Here is a 14,319-nt window from a genome sequence, read left to right on the forward strand (position 1 = left end):
TTTTATTCCCAAATATTGAATCTCCTGTGCAGGTCCCTTGAACATACTCCCTTTTATGGCAAAACTGGCTTTCGGCAGGATTTGGATTATTTCCCTCCCTTTCTCAAAAACTTCTTCCCCTGTATCACCCCACACAGGGATGTCATCAATATAATGCAGGTGTTCTGGAGCTTGCCCCTGTTCCAGTGCAGCCTTGATCAGTCTATGGCTGATGGTAGGGCTGTGTTTCCACCCCTGGGGCAGTCAGTTCCAAGCATACTGGATACCCCTCCAAGTAAAAGTGAACTGTGGCCTGCACTCTGCTGCCAAAGGAATTGAGAAAAATGCATTGGTGATATCAGTTGTGGCATGCCACTTGGTTGCTTTTGAGTCCAGTTCATACTGAAGTTCTAGCATGTCCGGTATGGCAGCACTCAATGGTGGTGTGACTTCATTCAGGCCACAATAGTCTACTGTTAGTCTCCATTCTCCATTAGACTTTTGCACTGGCCATATGGGGCTATTAAAGGGCGAGCGAGTCCTACTCATCACTCCTTGGCTCTTCAGTCTATGGATCAGCTTACGGATGGGAATCGGGGAGTCTTGTTTGGTGTGATATTGCCATTGTTGTGGTTGCATTTGGCACCTGTTGTTCTTCGACCTTCAGCACCCCCACAACAGAAGGATCCTCTGAGAGACCAGGCAAGGTGGGCAGCTGCTCAATTTCCTCAGTCTCCAAAGCAGCAATACCAAAAGCCCATCAGTACCTGTCCTGGGTTCAGCAGTAGCAGTCCTTTTTTCTCTTTCTTAGTAGCTGGTGCAGCGCTGTGGTTTTTACTTTCGTCCTGGGAACAGCGCTGATCACACCGATGTTTTAGTTACTGCTCAAATGTTTAGTCTGACCAAGGACTTTCTGAGTTTCATGCTCTGCCAGGGAGGAGGGGAAGCCAGAGTGAAGCAGAGACAGGACACCTGACACAAACTAGCCAAAGAGGTATTCCATACCACCACACGTTATGCCTACGATGTAGAACTAGGGGCAGTTATCCGGAAGAGCTAGATCACTGCTGGGTGGGGGCAAGGTATAGGTCGGCAGGTGGTGAGATGTTGTATTCTCTTCCCTTTTTTATTTTCTTTATCTTTATTTTTACTGGTGGTAGCAGTAGTGATTTGTGTTAGACCTTAGTTGTTAAACTGTTCTTATCTCAAACCGTAGGAGATACGTGCATTCAATTCTCCTTCCCATCCCTTTGGGAGCGGGGGAAAGAAGGGGTGGGGGGGGCAGTAGACTGCGTGGCTGACTTTCCAACAGGGTTTAAACCACAACAGTTCTTTTTGGCGTCCAACATGGGGCATGAAGGATTGAGAGAACGACAGATCTGACCAGAGTGTGTCCAATAGTATTTGTGATAAGCATTCATTGTTTTGGATTAATAGTCACTTGTCCCAATTCTGATTTGTTGGCTTCTAAAGTTGTTGCTTTTGATCTCACAGTTCTGGCATGTTGTGCCTTACTTGCAGCCGGTATTTGCTGTTTTACTGTTTATCGGCTGGGGGCCTTGGGCTAAGGTTCTTGTCTCATTGTACTTTACGGTAATTATTTGTAATACGGGCAGGCTCGGACAGCAGGGTGGGATCCCAGGAGGTGGCCGTGGACTTGTACCTGGCTGTCCTGCTGCTCTTCACTGTTCTGGCTTTTGTCCTCTCCTCCGTCTTCATGAGGCTGCAGGGAGCCGAGGGGGAGTTCCCCGGAGAGCTGCCAGTGGCCGAAGTGGCCTGGGAGAGCGGCCTCGGGGACCAAGCGTCAGTGGGTGCGGGACTGGAGGCCATGAGGGAGTGCCTGCCGGTGGAGGAGGTTGGGGCGGTCATGGAGGGGAAGGAGGTGGGGAGGGGGCGGTGGAGGATCCGGGCCCGCGGCTGAGCCCAGCCCCACGGCTGCTGTTGGAGGAGGTCGGGGTGGTCGAAGGAGGGGAAGCAGGCGGCTGCCGAGCAGCGGGAGGGCTCGGCAAAGGCTCTGCAGCTGAGCCCAGGCCCCGCATCAGCCGAGAGCATCCCCTGGCAGCCGCCTGCCGAGCCCAGCGAGCATGAGCCCCAGAAGGATGCACAGAGCAAGATACCACCTTTGGGAGCCTCCGCTGGGTCCAGCCTCAGGCACTGGGGACAAGTGGAGGATGCAGGAGACCATGCAGCATTTTCCAGCAAGGCAGAGGAGGAAGATATGGACTCAGAAAAAGAGAAGCTGGTGGTGAGACAGCCAGCAAGCACAGCAGTTACAACAGCCCCAGTGACAAGTACAGCAGCATCATTTGAAAGTTCTGAAGGTTTTAAATGGCCTTTGAGTACCCTTGGGACATGCCTGCTGATTGTGATGGGGATCACTATGTTGGCACACATACAGTATCACACAGTATGTTAGAGATTGGAAGGGACCTCGAAAGATCATCTAGTCCAATCCCCCTGCCGGAGCAGGAACACCTAGATAATGTTACACAGGAATGCGTCCAGGCGGGTTTTGAATGTCTCCAGGGAAGGAGACTGCACAACCTCCCTGGGCAGCCTGTTCCAGTGTTCCGTCACCCTCACTGAGAAGAAGTTTCTTCTCAAGTTTAAGTGGAACCTCTTGTGTTCCAGTTTGTACCCATTACCGCTTGTCCTATCATTGTGTGTTCTACTCTACAGAGTGTGTTCTACCTGCGACCATTTTGTCTGATCTCGAAAGTTAAGCAGAGTCGGGTTTGGGTCTTGTCTAGGGTTAGATGATGACATAGGAGGACCAAGAGGTTTTTCCAAAGGCTGGACAGTCATGAGTGGGACAGTATGGGCGAGTATCTAGTACAGTGGGCCCCTCCAGTGCTTTGGAAGCGTTGCAGATGGAAGGGCAGCTGTATGGAGTCCCCAACAACAAGTTGCAGAAACTGTTGAAGGGGAGGGCGAATAATTTTGGGCCTGGTGGGCCCATGGCTCTTCACGCCATCAGGGCAGAGATGCAACATATAGATGGACTCATGATCGAGGGGTGGACTTAGCAATGGACACTATTGCCCAGGTTATTCACGAGTGTGAACACTGCACATAGCCTCTCCTGTTCTGAAAGACTGTTACAAGAGATGGAGCCTGACATCATGGACGGATGGACTCAGCAGCTTTATAGGGATTGGTCCATGCACTAAGATAAGAGTGCACTGAGATAAGAGTGATGGTATATTGAAAATGTGGGATCTAAGCATGACGTGAATGGTACAGAATAAGGGATGGATACTGTCCTGGGTTCAGCAGTAGCAGTCATTTTTTCTCCTTCTTAGTAGCTGGTGCAGCGCTGTGGTTTTGACTTTCGGCCTGGGAACAGCAATGATAACACCGATGTTTTTAGTTTTTGCTAAGTAATGTTTACTCTGACCAAGGACTTTCTAAGTCTCATGCTGTCGTGGTTTAAACCCAGTCAGGTAATTCGTTCGCTCACTTCCCCCCCTTTCTTGCCCTCCCCCTGCTCCCGGAGGGACAGAGAGGAGAATCGAAAAGAATGCAACTCCCACGGGTTGAGATAAGAACAGTTTAGTAACTAAGGTATAACACAAATCACGACTGCTACCACCAATGATAATAATGATAAAGGAAATAACAAGGGAAGAGAATACAACACCTCAGCACCAGCTGACCGATAACTCGCCCCCCAAGCCCGACCAAGCTCCGACCGATACCTCCTCCAGCCCTGCAGTCTCCCAGCCCTTCCGGCTAACTCCCAGTTACATCCTGGGCATGACGTGCTGTGGTATGGAATACCTCTTTGGTCAGTTTGGGTCAGGTGTCCTGTCTCTGCTTCCTCCCGGCTTCCCCTCCTCCCTGGCAGAGCATGAGCCTCACAAAGTCCTTGGCCAAACCAAAACATCTCTATCAGTTCTGTTCCCAGGACGAAAGTCAAAACACAGCACTGCTCCAGCTACCAAGAAGAAGAAACATGACTGCTACTGCTGAACCCAGGACACATGCTCTGCCAGGGAGGAGGGGAATCTGGAGGGAAGCAGAGACAGGACACCTGACACAAACTAGCCAAAAAGTTATTCCATACCGCCTCATGTCATGCCCAGGATGTAGAACTAGGGGCAGTTATCAGGAAGGGCTAGAACACTGCCGAGTGGGGGCAAGGTATCGGTCGGCAGGTGGTGAGGTGTTGTATTCTCTTCCCTTGTTATTTCTTTTATGATTATTATTATTGGTGGTAGCAGTAGTGATTTGTGTTATACCTTAGTTATTAAACTGTTCTTATCTCAACCCTTGGAGCTACATACTTTCAGTTCTCCTTCCCATCCCTCTGGGAGCGGGGGAAAGAAAAGGGGAGGGGGGGGGAGTAGACTGCATGGCTGACTTGCCAACAGGGTAACCACGACAGTACCCTTTTGGGTCTTTGAAGTATCCTCTGCTGAGGTAGTCTATGCCAAGGATGCATGGATCATCTGGATCAGTCACAATGGGGTGCTTTTTCCATTTTCTCCCAGTCAGGCTGATTTCAGCATCCAGTACAGTCAACTCTTGGGATCGTCCTGTCACTCCATAGACATAAATGGATTCCACCCCTTGACAGCTTGATGGTATCAGGGTACACTGTGCACTGGTATCTACTAGAGCCTTATACTTCTGTGGGACTGATGTGCCAGGCCATCTGATCCACACAGTCCAGTAAATCCGATTGTCCCCTACCTCCACCTGGTTGGAGGCAGGGCCCCTTGAATAATAATCACATGGATCACTTAGGGCTTGTTGACAGGGATAAGTCTTTATCACAGGAGCTGAAGTAAAATCAGCTCTTCTACTCCATCTGGGAACCTGCTCCCCAGAGACTGAAGCCACAGCTTTCATGGGATGATCATCCTTGACCTTTGTTCTCCTCTTCAATTCACTCCAGTTCCTCCAAAGCACTTGTTGCTGGGGTTGGTGTTGCTGCTGTGCTTGAAGATGTAGTAGCTGCGTGGCCATCAGATCCAGGGACATTTTTTTCCTTTTGAAGGTGCTGGATAGTGTGGAACAGGGCTCTGTAAGCATAGGCCAAGCCCCAGCACATTGCCATGATTTGTCCCTCTCTGGTATGACCAGGATGACAATGCACCGCATTAAAGTGTTTTACTAATTTTTCTGGATTTTGCACTTGTTCATTGGAGAAATTCCAAAGCACTGGAGGGGCCCACTGGCCTAGACATTTGCCCATACTATCCTACACACCCTGCCACTCATGACTGTCCAGCCTTGGGGGAAATACCTCTTGGTCCTCCTATATCACCGTCTAACCCTAGACAACACCCAAACCCACCTCTGCTTAACTTTCGAGATCAGACAAAATGGTTGTGGGTAAAATGCACTCTGTATGTGTGCCAACATGGTGATCCCAATCACAATCAGCAGGCAGGTCTCGAGGGCATTCAAAGGCCATTCAAAACCCTCAGAACTCTCAAATAATGCTGTAAATAGTCTGGTGGGGGGGGAGTGGGTGGAAACATAAGGGAATGTCTCCTTCATAGATTGACCACCCAAGGAGGGAACAAAAGATTTGTAATTGCTATACACTTCCCTTATATACCTCCCAAAGTATAGAGGTGGTGACCACACTGAGAACGCAAGCCAGATCAGTTTCATGATCAATGATTCTTTTGTATTACAAGTCATTACTATAAAGTACAATGAAATAAGAACCTTAGCCCAAGCCCCGCAGCCGATAAACACTAACACAGCAAATACGGACTGTAAGGTATGACATACTGAAACTGAGATCAAGAGCAACAACTTTGATAGCCAATAAATCATCATTGTGACGAGTGACTATAAATCCAAAACCAGAAATGCTTATCACAAATACGATTAGACAGACTCTGGTCAGATCTGTCTTTATCTCAATCCTTCTAGCCCCACGTTGGGCGCCAAAAAGAACTGTCGTGGTTTAAGTCCAGTCAGTATCTCAGAAACACGTAGTCGCTCTCTCACTCCCCCCCTTCCTCCTCCCCCCCTTCTCCCCTTTTCCCTCCTGGAGGGATGGGGAGGAGAATCGAAAGAATGTAACTCCCACGGCTTGAGATAAGAACAGTCCAGTAACTAAGGTATAACACAAAACCAGTACTCCTACCACCAGTAATAATAATGATAAGGGAAATAACAAGGGAAGAGAATACAACCACTCACCACCTGCCAACTGATACCCAGCCCCACCGATCAGTGATCTAGCCCTTCCTGGTAACTTCCCCCAGTTCTACATCCTGGGCATGACGTGCTGTCATATGGAATACCCCTTTGGCTAGTTTGGGTCAGGTGTCCTGTCTCTGCTTCCTCCTGTCTTCCCCTCCTCCCTGGCAGAGCATGAGACTCAAAGTCCTTGGTCAGAGAAAACATTACTTAGCAACAACTAAAAACATTGGTGTTATCAGCGCTGTTCCCAGGCTGAAAGTCAAAAACACAGCACTGCACCGGCTACTAAGAAGGAGAAAAATGACTGCTACTGCTGAACCCAGGAGAAAGGGCTACAAAGAAAGTGCCAGAATAGATTGGAGCAAGGAGGGGGGAATCTAGCCTCTGATCCAGGAGGTTTTCAGGTTAGATGGACAAGTATTCCCACCAGGAGTGACCTTGGCAAACTGGCTTCTTGCTTTGATCAGCCCCAGGCTGAGGTCCAGCCCCACCATGGTGGATCTGTCATGTGCTGATCAGTACCAGATCAGTAGCTTAAAAATTTCCTGAACACCAATTCATTTGAACTACTACCTGTCTTGGGCTGTCTTTACTTGTAGTCATATTTTCCCAGGACTTGGAGAGTGTTGGAGCAGCTCCTTCCAGGAGCTCAGTGTTCAGTGACGTGTGAGCAAACGTTGTGGTGGGGAGAGCAGAGAGTTGGCCGCTTGTGTTAGAAAACCTTTTGTGAGCTGCACATCAGTGGGAGTAGATCTGTGTCTTTGTCAGCATGTTTCTATCAATCAGTCAATCAGCCTTGTTCTTCATGTAGTCATCTGTTAACAACACGAGGTTGGCATCCAGCCCCGTTCTCCACCACTACCCCCCAGCACTGTATTGCAAGCTCACTGTGATCCCTGCTAGTATTGCCTCTCCCCAGGGGGGTGCCAGCGCTGCTCAGGATCTTGGTTGGTGTGCATCTGATTTAGAAAAAAAGGAAACAAAGCCCCATGTTATAGACAGGATGAGAGTTTTACCAGTGACCAGATCTGTTACCGAAGGACTCTTCTCTTGTCCAGTGGATGAGCAAGCAAGGACTTCGTTTTGCCTAAGCAGATCATCCTCCCTGCTGGTATTTAAGAGACAGGATCATAACTTATGCCTTCACTGAGAAGAATTATTGTCAAACACAATTAGATCTGAAAATCCAAGTTGTCTTCTAGACACACTGGGATTAGTTCTGCTTAGTTCTTAAGTTACTTAGGGTTGAAGAAATTATAGGGTCAGTCTTCCAACCTGAGCAAAGGACTGCAAGAATTTGTTCCATCATTCCTTTTGTGGAGTTTAATAGAGACTAATGCACAGAGCATCCAGCATGCGGAGCTGATTGATAGGATGTGGGTCTCATTCCCACCTCACTTCGGGAGGGGGATAACATCATAACATGCCTTGAGGCAACAAAACTCCCAGCACTGTTATTAAGGTAGAAGGAAGGAGGGAGGAGGCGTGAAGGGTTGTAAATACTTTTAAGTGCTACACAGCTGTCACTTCCCCTGTTCATGCCTGTGTCCCCATGTGTTCAGTGCTATTTCAATTCTGGTTCTTTTTGTAAGGCAGCCCAGGTGTCTTTCTATCACTTGTTTCAGTGGTTAAGATCTGATCTGATGGTCATTGCAAGCACTGAACATATTTCCACAGACCGTGACAAGGAAAGTAATGTAGGACCTGGCACCCCCATTCTGTGACTGGTGAGCACGCAAACATGAGGATCTCCGGGCTCCGGTGTTTGCAGTTTGGTTGGGAGGGAGGTACTGTATGCACTGACCCTGCACAACACCTCCTTGAGAGAGAGTAAAAGGTGTGATAAATTCAGGCACTGGCCTCAGACACACGACTGGTGAACAACCAGAAAGGTTTAAAAAGAAATGATGACTGAATTAAGTGAATTGAGCTGGCAGATGTGCTCTTCAAAAGAACACAGCTCTCTTTTAAATGTCTCCCCCATTGAAATGACATTCTCAAGAGGTTTTTGTCCTTTGCATTTTCTTCAGGATCATCCATGAGGATGGCTTCTCTGGAGAAGACGTGAAGCAGTACAAGCCAGTGGTCTACAGCAACACTATACAGTCACTGGCAGCAATTGTACGTGCCATGGATACCTTGGGCATTGAATATGGTGATAAGGAGCGACGGGTAAGTTAAAATCACCACTGCTTGGGTACAGAGAGCTGAGCACCTGGAGACTTGAGCACAAACAAGAGGCATTTGCACAATCTGAATACCTTGGAGGCAAAAGGAGAGAGGGGGGAAGATCCTACCTCACTGTTGTACGCCTATTGCACATGCAGGTTTTGCAACCAACAGAGGCACAGGCACAATTGCATATGACATGCCGTTTGTACACCTATGCTAGGAAGTGTAGCCCTGGGGACCTCTGTGTCACAACAGCCACAATCTCTCGTGCCCTGGTACTAGCCAGGCCAGTACAAAACGATTCTGTTACCTAGGGACAGCCTAGAGAGAGGTACTGACAGACTTGGGGAAACAGGGAGAATGTGTGTCCTGTCTACTGTGCACATGATGGATCCACAGGCTGCAAGGAGAAGTGTCTCAGGGAGAAGTCTTGATGCTGTTCAGATCCCTTCCATCAACCTGCTCATGCAGGAAAGCTTTTAGAATTAACTTGACTTTTTGGGAGGCTGGACTGGCTCTTACATACCCTCAACAGCAATTTCACTTGCAAACAAGGGGATGGATGTATTACTTCAGTGAGGTTTGTATGGACAGGACCTTGGGCAGCAGTGTTAGCATGTATCTTATCAAAATAACTGTGAAGTCTAGCAGTCTCCTCATGCCACACATCTAGGCCAGCCTGACCTTTTACAGTTGCCACTCTGTTATTATTTTAACCAGCACCCTATTTTTAAACAATGGCTCCTCTGCGAGGTGCCCCTGCCAGCCTCTGCCTTTCCTTTTTGCATTTCTGGCTCAGACCAAGCCCACACAGAGAAAGTCAGAACTCTAGAGAAGTCAAGACCACCCTTTCTGCATGCTGACATCCCAGAGAAAGTCAGAGCTCTAGAGAAGTCAAGACCACCCTTTTTGCATGCTTCCATCCCAGAGAAAGTAAAATTACTTGGTTCAATTGGAAATAAAATAATTTCAGATTAAAGACCTGGTAAAGGCTAAGTCCTATATGCCACTGAGTTAGGCATGACTATTTTTAGGTAGCAATCAAATGACAGATGTATGACATACCCCAAACTCCTTATCTGAGGGTTGATGATAAAAGCATTCACTAGAAAGGATGCCAAAATCCTGCTGTGGTGTTACTGTATGAAAAGGTACCTTATTTCTCCCAGTCACAAAGATTTCTTTTTATCTAGGGATTTTTCCCACAAGAACTATAAATCCTGGAGACTTTTCCATCTCAAACATAGAGATGATACCGTAATGGAGTGCTTGTGAACTTGACAAGAACTAATGGTGATGGCTTTTGAACAGATTACATTAATCTGTTGATTACTTGGTGACTCAGCTCTCAGCAAGCTAAAACCCAGGAAAACAGAAACAAATCATTCTCCATGTCCGATAAATAGTCTGTGGCAGACAGCTTTAAAATGTAAAATTTCTTTTTTTTTTTTAAATGACTGAAGTCCTACTTTGAGAAGGGAAGCTCAACACTGCTTTAGTGCAAGGCCTGGCAAACTATAGGGTGTGGAGGGGGAGAGCTGTTATCAGGACTGCCAAGAATGAAGATAGAGTACTGGGCTACACAAAATGTTGTGTCTGTTCCAATTCCTATGGAAAAGATGCCAAGTGTTCCCTGGATCATATGATAACTGAGGCTGGAAAGGAGCTTGGGAGGTGTCTAGCCCATTTTTCTGCTCAAGCAAGGTCAGCTCTGAGGTCAAACCAGATTGCTCAGGGCTTTATCCCATCAGGTCTGAAGTCTTCCAAGGATGGGGAATGCACAGCCTCTTTGGGCAGTCTGGTCCATTGCTTTACTGTCTTCATGATGAAAAGTCTTCTCCTTATGTCGTTTGAAATCTTCTTGTTTCAAATAATGCTTTTTGGCAGTAGGGATCCCAAGTTATGCTTTGCAAAGGAAAAAGTAAGTTAGATTAAGTTTTCCCCAACATAGTTTCCCCTAAGGTATGAAGTCCCTGAGGAATTAGTTCTTTCTTACAATGGTGTTATGCTGACTGTGTACAGACAAGCCTGCAACAAACGAATAGAAAACAAACAACAGTCTGGGAGGGATGATTAAGAGTATCTATCTTCTCCCTTCATAGATGGGAGTAATATTCCTGCATCTATTAGTAGATGAAGGGGAAAGAAACCAAGTCTTGCAGGCTGTGGTCTTCCAGTCCTTTCTCTTAGTCAACCTCCACAGAAAGTTGCTGGTATTAGCATGAAATAGTATTTATCTTAATCTTACAAAGAAGCATGTGGCTTCTGCTCCCTCACTTTTGTTATTAGAATCATAGAATAGTTACAGTTGGAAAGGATCATCTAGTTCTAACCCCCTGCCATGGGCAGGGACACCTCGCACTAAACCCTGTCACCCAAGACACCATCCAACCTGGCCTTGAACACCTGAGAACAATGTTGATAAACACTGAAGTTTTTAGTTGTTGCTAAGAAATGCTTATTTCAATCAAGGACTTTTCAGTCCTTGAGGAAGCAGAGACAGGACACCTGAACCAAACTAGCCGAAGGGGTACTCCATACCACAGCAGGTCAGGCCCAGTATATAAACTGGGGAGAGTTACCCAGAAGGCCCAGATTGCTGCTTGGGTCAGGCTGAGTATTGGTCAGTAGGTGGTGACAATTGTATTGTGCATCACTTGGGTTTAATGTTTTCTTTTCCTTTTCCCTTTTTAGTTTCATATTCTCTTCCATTTTTATTTCCCTTATCATTATTATTGGTGGCAGGACTAGTGGTTTTGTGTTATACCTTAATTATTGGACTGTTCTTATGTCAACCCGTGGGATTTACATTCTTTGATTCTCCTCCCCATCCCTCCAGGAGCGGGGAGCAAACTTGCTGAGGGTGCACTCAATCCCACTGTCCCTGTAATCGACAAAGATGTTGAACAAGACTGGCCCCAACACCGATCCCTGAGGGAAACCACTTGTTACTGGTCTCCAGCTGGACATTGAGCCATTTACCACAACTCTTTGTGTGTGGCCATCCAGCCAGTTCATTTTCCACTGAGTCATCCATCTATCAAATTAATGTCTCTCCAATTTAGAGACAAGAATGTCATGGGGGACAGTGTGGAACGCTATGCACAAGTCCAGGTAGATGATGTCAACTGCTCTACCCCTGTCCATCAGTTCTGTAGCCCTATCATAGAAGGCCACCAAATTGTTCAGGCAGGATTTACCCTTAGTGAAGCCATGCTGGCTGTCACCAACCACCTTGGTTTTTTTCATGTGCCTTAGCAGGCCCACCAGGAGAATCTGCTCCAAGATTTTGCCAGGCACAGAGGTGAGACTGACTGGTCTATAGTTCCCTGGGTCTTCCATTTTCCCCTTCTTGAAAATGGGGGTGTCGTGGTTTAAACCCAGTCAGGTAACTTGTTCACTCACTCCCAGTGAGTGGTGCCAAGCTGACAACAATCAAGGTCCGTGTTCGTCTCCCCCCCCTCCCTGCACCGGGGCTCTCCCCTTCCCCGCTCCCGGAGGAACGGGGAGGAGGATCGAGAGAGTGCAACTCCTACGGGTTGAGACAAGAACAGTCCAGCAACAAATCACCACCGCTACTATCAGCTAAAACAATGATAAGGGAAAATAACAAGGGAAGAGAATACGATACCACCGGCCAAGAAAACGAGTTCCACCCGGAAGCCCCTGTCCTTCCGGGCAACTCCCAGTTACCCCCCACCCCGGGCATGACGTGCTGTGGTATGGAATACCTCCCCGGCTAGCCCGGGTCAGGCGCCCCGTCTCTGCTTCCTCACAGCTTCCCCTCCTCCCTGGCAGAGCATGAGCCTCACAAAGTCCTTGGTCAGGGTAAACATCACTTAGCAACAACCGAAAACATCGGCTTCACCAACGCTGTTCTCAAAACTAGAAGTCAAAACACAGCACTGCACCAGTTAACACAAAGGAAAAAACATGACTGCTACTGCTGAACCCAGGACATTATCCACCCCTTATTCCATACCATTCACGTCGTGCTCAGATCCCACATTTTCAATACACCATCGCTCTCCCACATATATACATCCATATACATACAGACCAAGAGGAAAAAAAATCATTTTCTTAGTGCATGGACCAATCCCTATAATGCTGCCGAGTCCATTCGGTCCATGATGTTCCAAGTTCATTCTCTGTTGGGATGATGGCTGGAGGGAAGTCAGGGCCAGTCGCTGGTGACCTGGAGACATCTAGTTGATGGGCTATAAAAGCATTACACAGCAGGCAACAGCATACAATTGAGTTCACTGGCTGTTTTCCCCTAATATCAAATCCCCTTGAGGTATACATCGGACTTCCCCATCTTCCCGCATTACCCACCAAGTATATCCAGGTCCCTGAGCAAAAGCAATCCCACGAGTGGGTTTGCCTTTACCTGAAGCAGGAATAACCCAGACTGTCTTCCCCAGCAAATTCTTCATATGCACCACGGGAACTCTGTCCCCCTCTACAATATGTAAAAGTTCTGACTGGGCTGGGCCAGCCCTGTTGGCAGATCCTCTGGTGTTGACCAACCAGGTGGCCTTTGGTAAATGTGTATCCCAATGCTTGAAAGTTCCCCCACCCATCGCTCTCAGTGTAGTTTTTAACAGCCCATTGTACCGTTCGATTTTCCCAGAGGCTGGTGCATGGTAGGGGATGTGATATACCCACTCAATGCCATGCTCTTTGGCCCAAATATCTATAAGGTTATTCCGGAAATGAGTCCCATTGTCTGACTCAATTCTCTCTGGGGTGCCGTGTCGCCACAAAATCTGTTTCTCAAGGCCCAGGATGGTGTTCCGGGCAGTGGCATGGGGCACAGCGTATGTTTCCAGCCACCCGGTGGTTGCTTCCACCATGGTAAGCACATGGCGCTTGCCTTGGCGGGTTGGTGGCAGTGTGATATAGTCAATCTGCCAGGCCTCCCCATATTTATACTTCAACCATCGTCCTCCATACCAAAGAGGCTTTAACCGCTTGGCTTGTTTAATTGCAGCACATGTTTCACACTCATGAATAACCTGGGCAATAGTGTCCATTGTTAAGTCCACCCCTCGGTCACGGGCCCATCTATATGTTGCATCTCTGCCCTGATGGCCTGAAGTGTCATGGGCCCACCGGGCCAAAAATAATTCACCTTTATGTTGCCAATCTAAGTCCATCTGAGCCACTTCAATCTTAGCCGCTTTATCCACTTGTTGGTTGTTCTGGTGTTCCTCAGTGGCCCGACTCTTGGGTACATGGGCATCTACATGACGTACCTTCACCACCAGATTCTGCACCCGGGCAGCAATATCTTTCCACAGTGCAGCAGCCCAGATGGGTTTACCTCTGCGTTGCCAGTTGCTCTGCTTCCATTGCTTCAACCACCCCCACAGGGCATTTGCCACCATCCATGAGTCAGTATAGAGATAAAGTACTGGCCACTTTTCTCGTTCAGCAATGTCCAGGGCCAGCTGGATGGCTTTCACCTCGGCAAATTGACTCGATTCACCCTCTCCTTCAGCAGTTTCTGCAACTTGTCGTCCAGGACTCCATACAGCTGCCTTCCATCTCCGATGCTTTCCCACAATACGGCAAGAGCCATCAGTAAACAAGGCATACTGCTTTTCACTTTCTGACAGTTTATTATATGGTGGGGCCTCTTCAGCACGCACCACCTCCTCCTCTGGTGACATTCCGAAATCTTTGCCCTCTGGCCAGTCCATGATGACTTCTAGAATGCCTGGACGACTGGGATTTCCTATTCGAGTTCGTTGTGTAATTAGTGCAGCCCATTTACTCCATGTAGCATCAGTTGCATGATGTGTAGAGGAGACCCTGCCTTTGAACATCCAGCCCAGCACGGGCAGCCGGGGTGCCAGGAGGAGCTGTGCTTCAGTGCCAATCACTTCCGAAGCAGCTCGAACCCCTTCATAGGCTGCCAGTATCTCTTTCTCAGTTGGGGTATAGCTGGCCTCAGATCCTTTGTATCCCCGACTCCAAAAGCCGAGGGGTCGA

General features: G+C 48.0%; 1 protein-coding gene across 1 annotated transcript in view; it reads left to right on the forward strand.

Annotated features, from left to right (window-relative positions):
• The first annotated feature begins 8,160 nt into the window (after positions 1-8,160).
• LOC133282370 (guanine nucleotide-binding protein G(o) subunit alpha-like) overlaps positions 8,161-14,319 on the forward strand; it is a 124,427-nt gene continuing 118,268 nt past the window's right edge. The window contains exon 1 of the mRNA XM_061478388.1: positions 8,161-8,319. Coding sequence (XP_061334372.1) covers positions 8,278-8,319 — 42 coding nt within the window. The 5' untranslated portion in view covers positions 8,161-8,277. The remainder of the gene's footprint in view (positions 8,320-14,319) is intronic.

Source organism: Pezoporus flaviventris, unplaced genomic scaffold, assembly GCF_033815535.1.
Source record: "Pezoporus flaviventris isolate CSIRO_AGI_PZ_B2104156 unplaced genomic scaffold, CSIRO_AGI_Pfla_v1 ptg000120l, whole genome shotgun sequence".
Classification (NCBI taxonomy): Eukaryota; Metazoa; Chordata; class Aves; order Psittaciformes; family Psittacidae; genus Pezoporus; species Pezoporus flaviventris.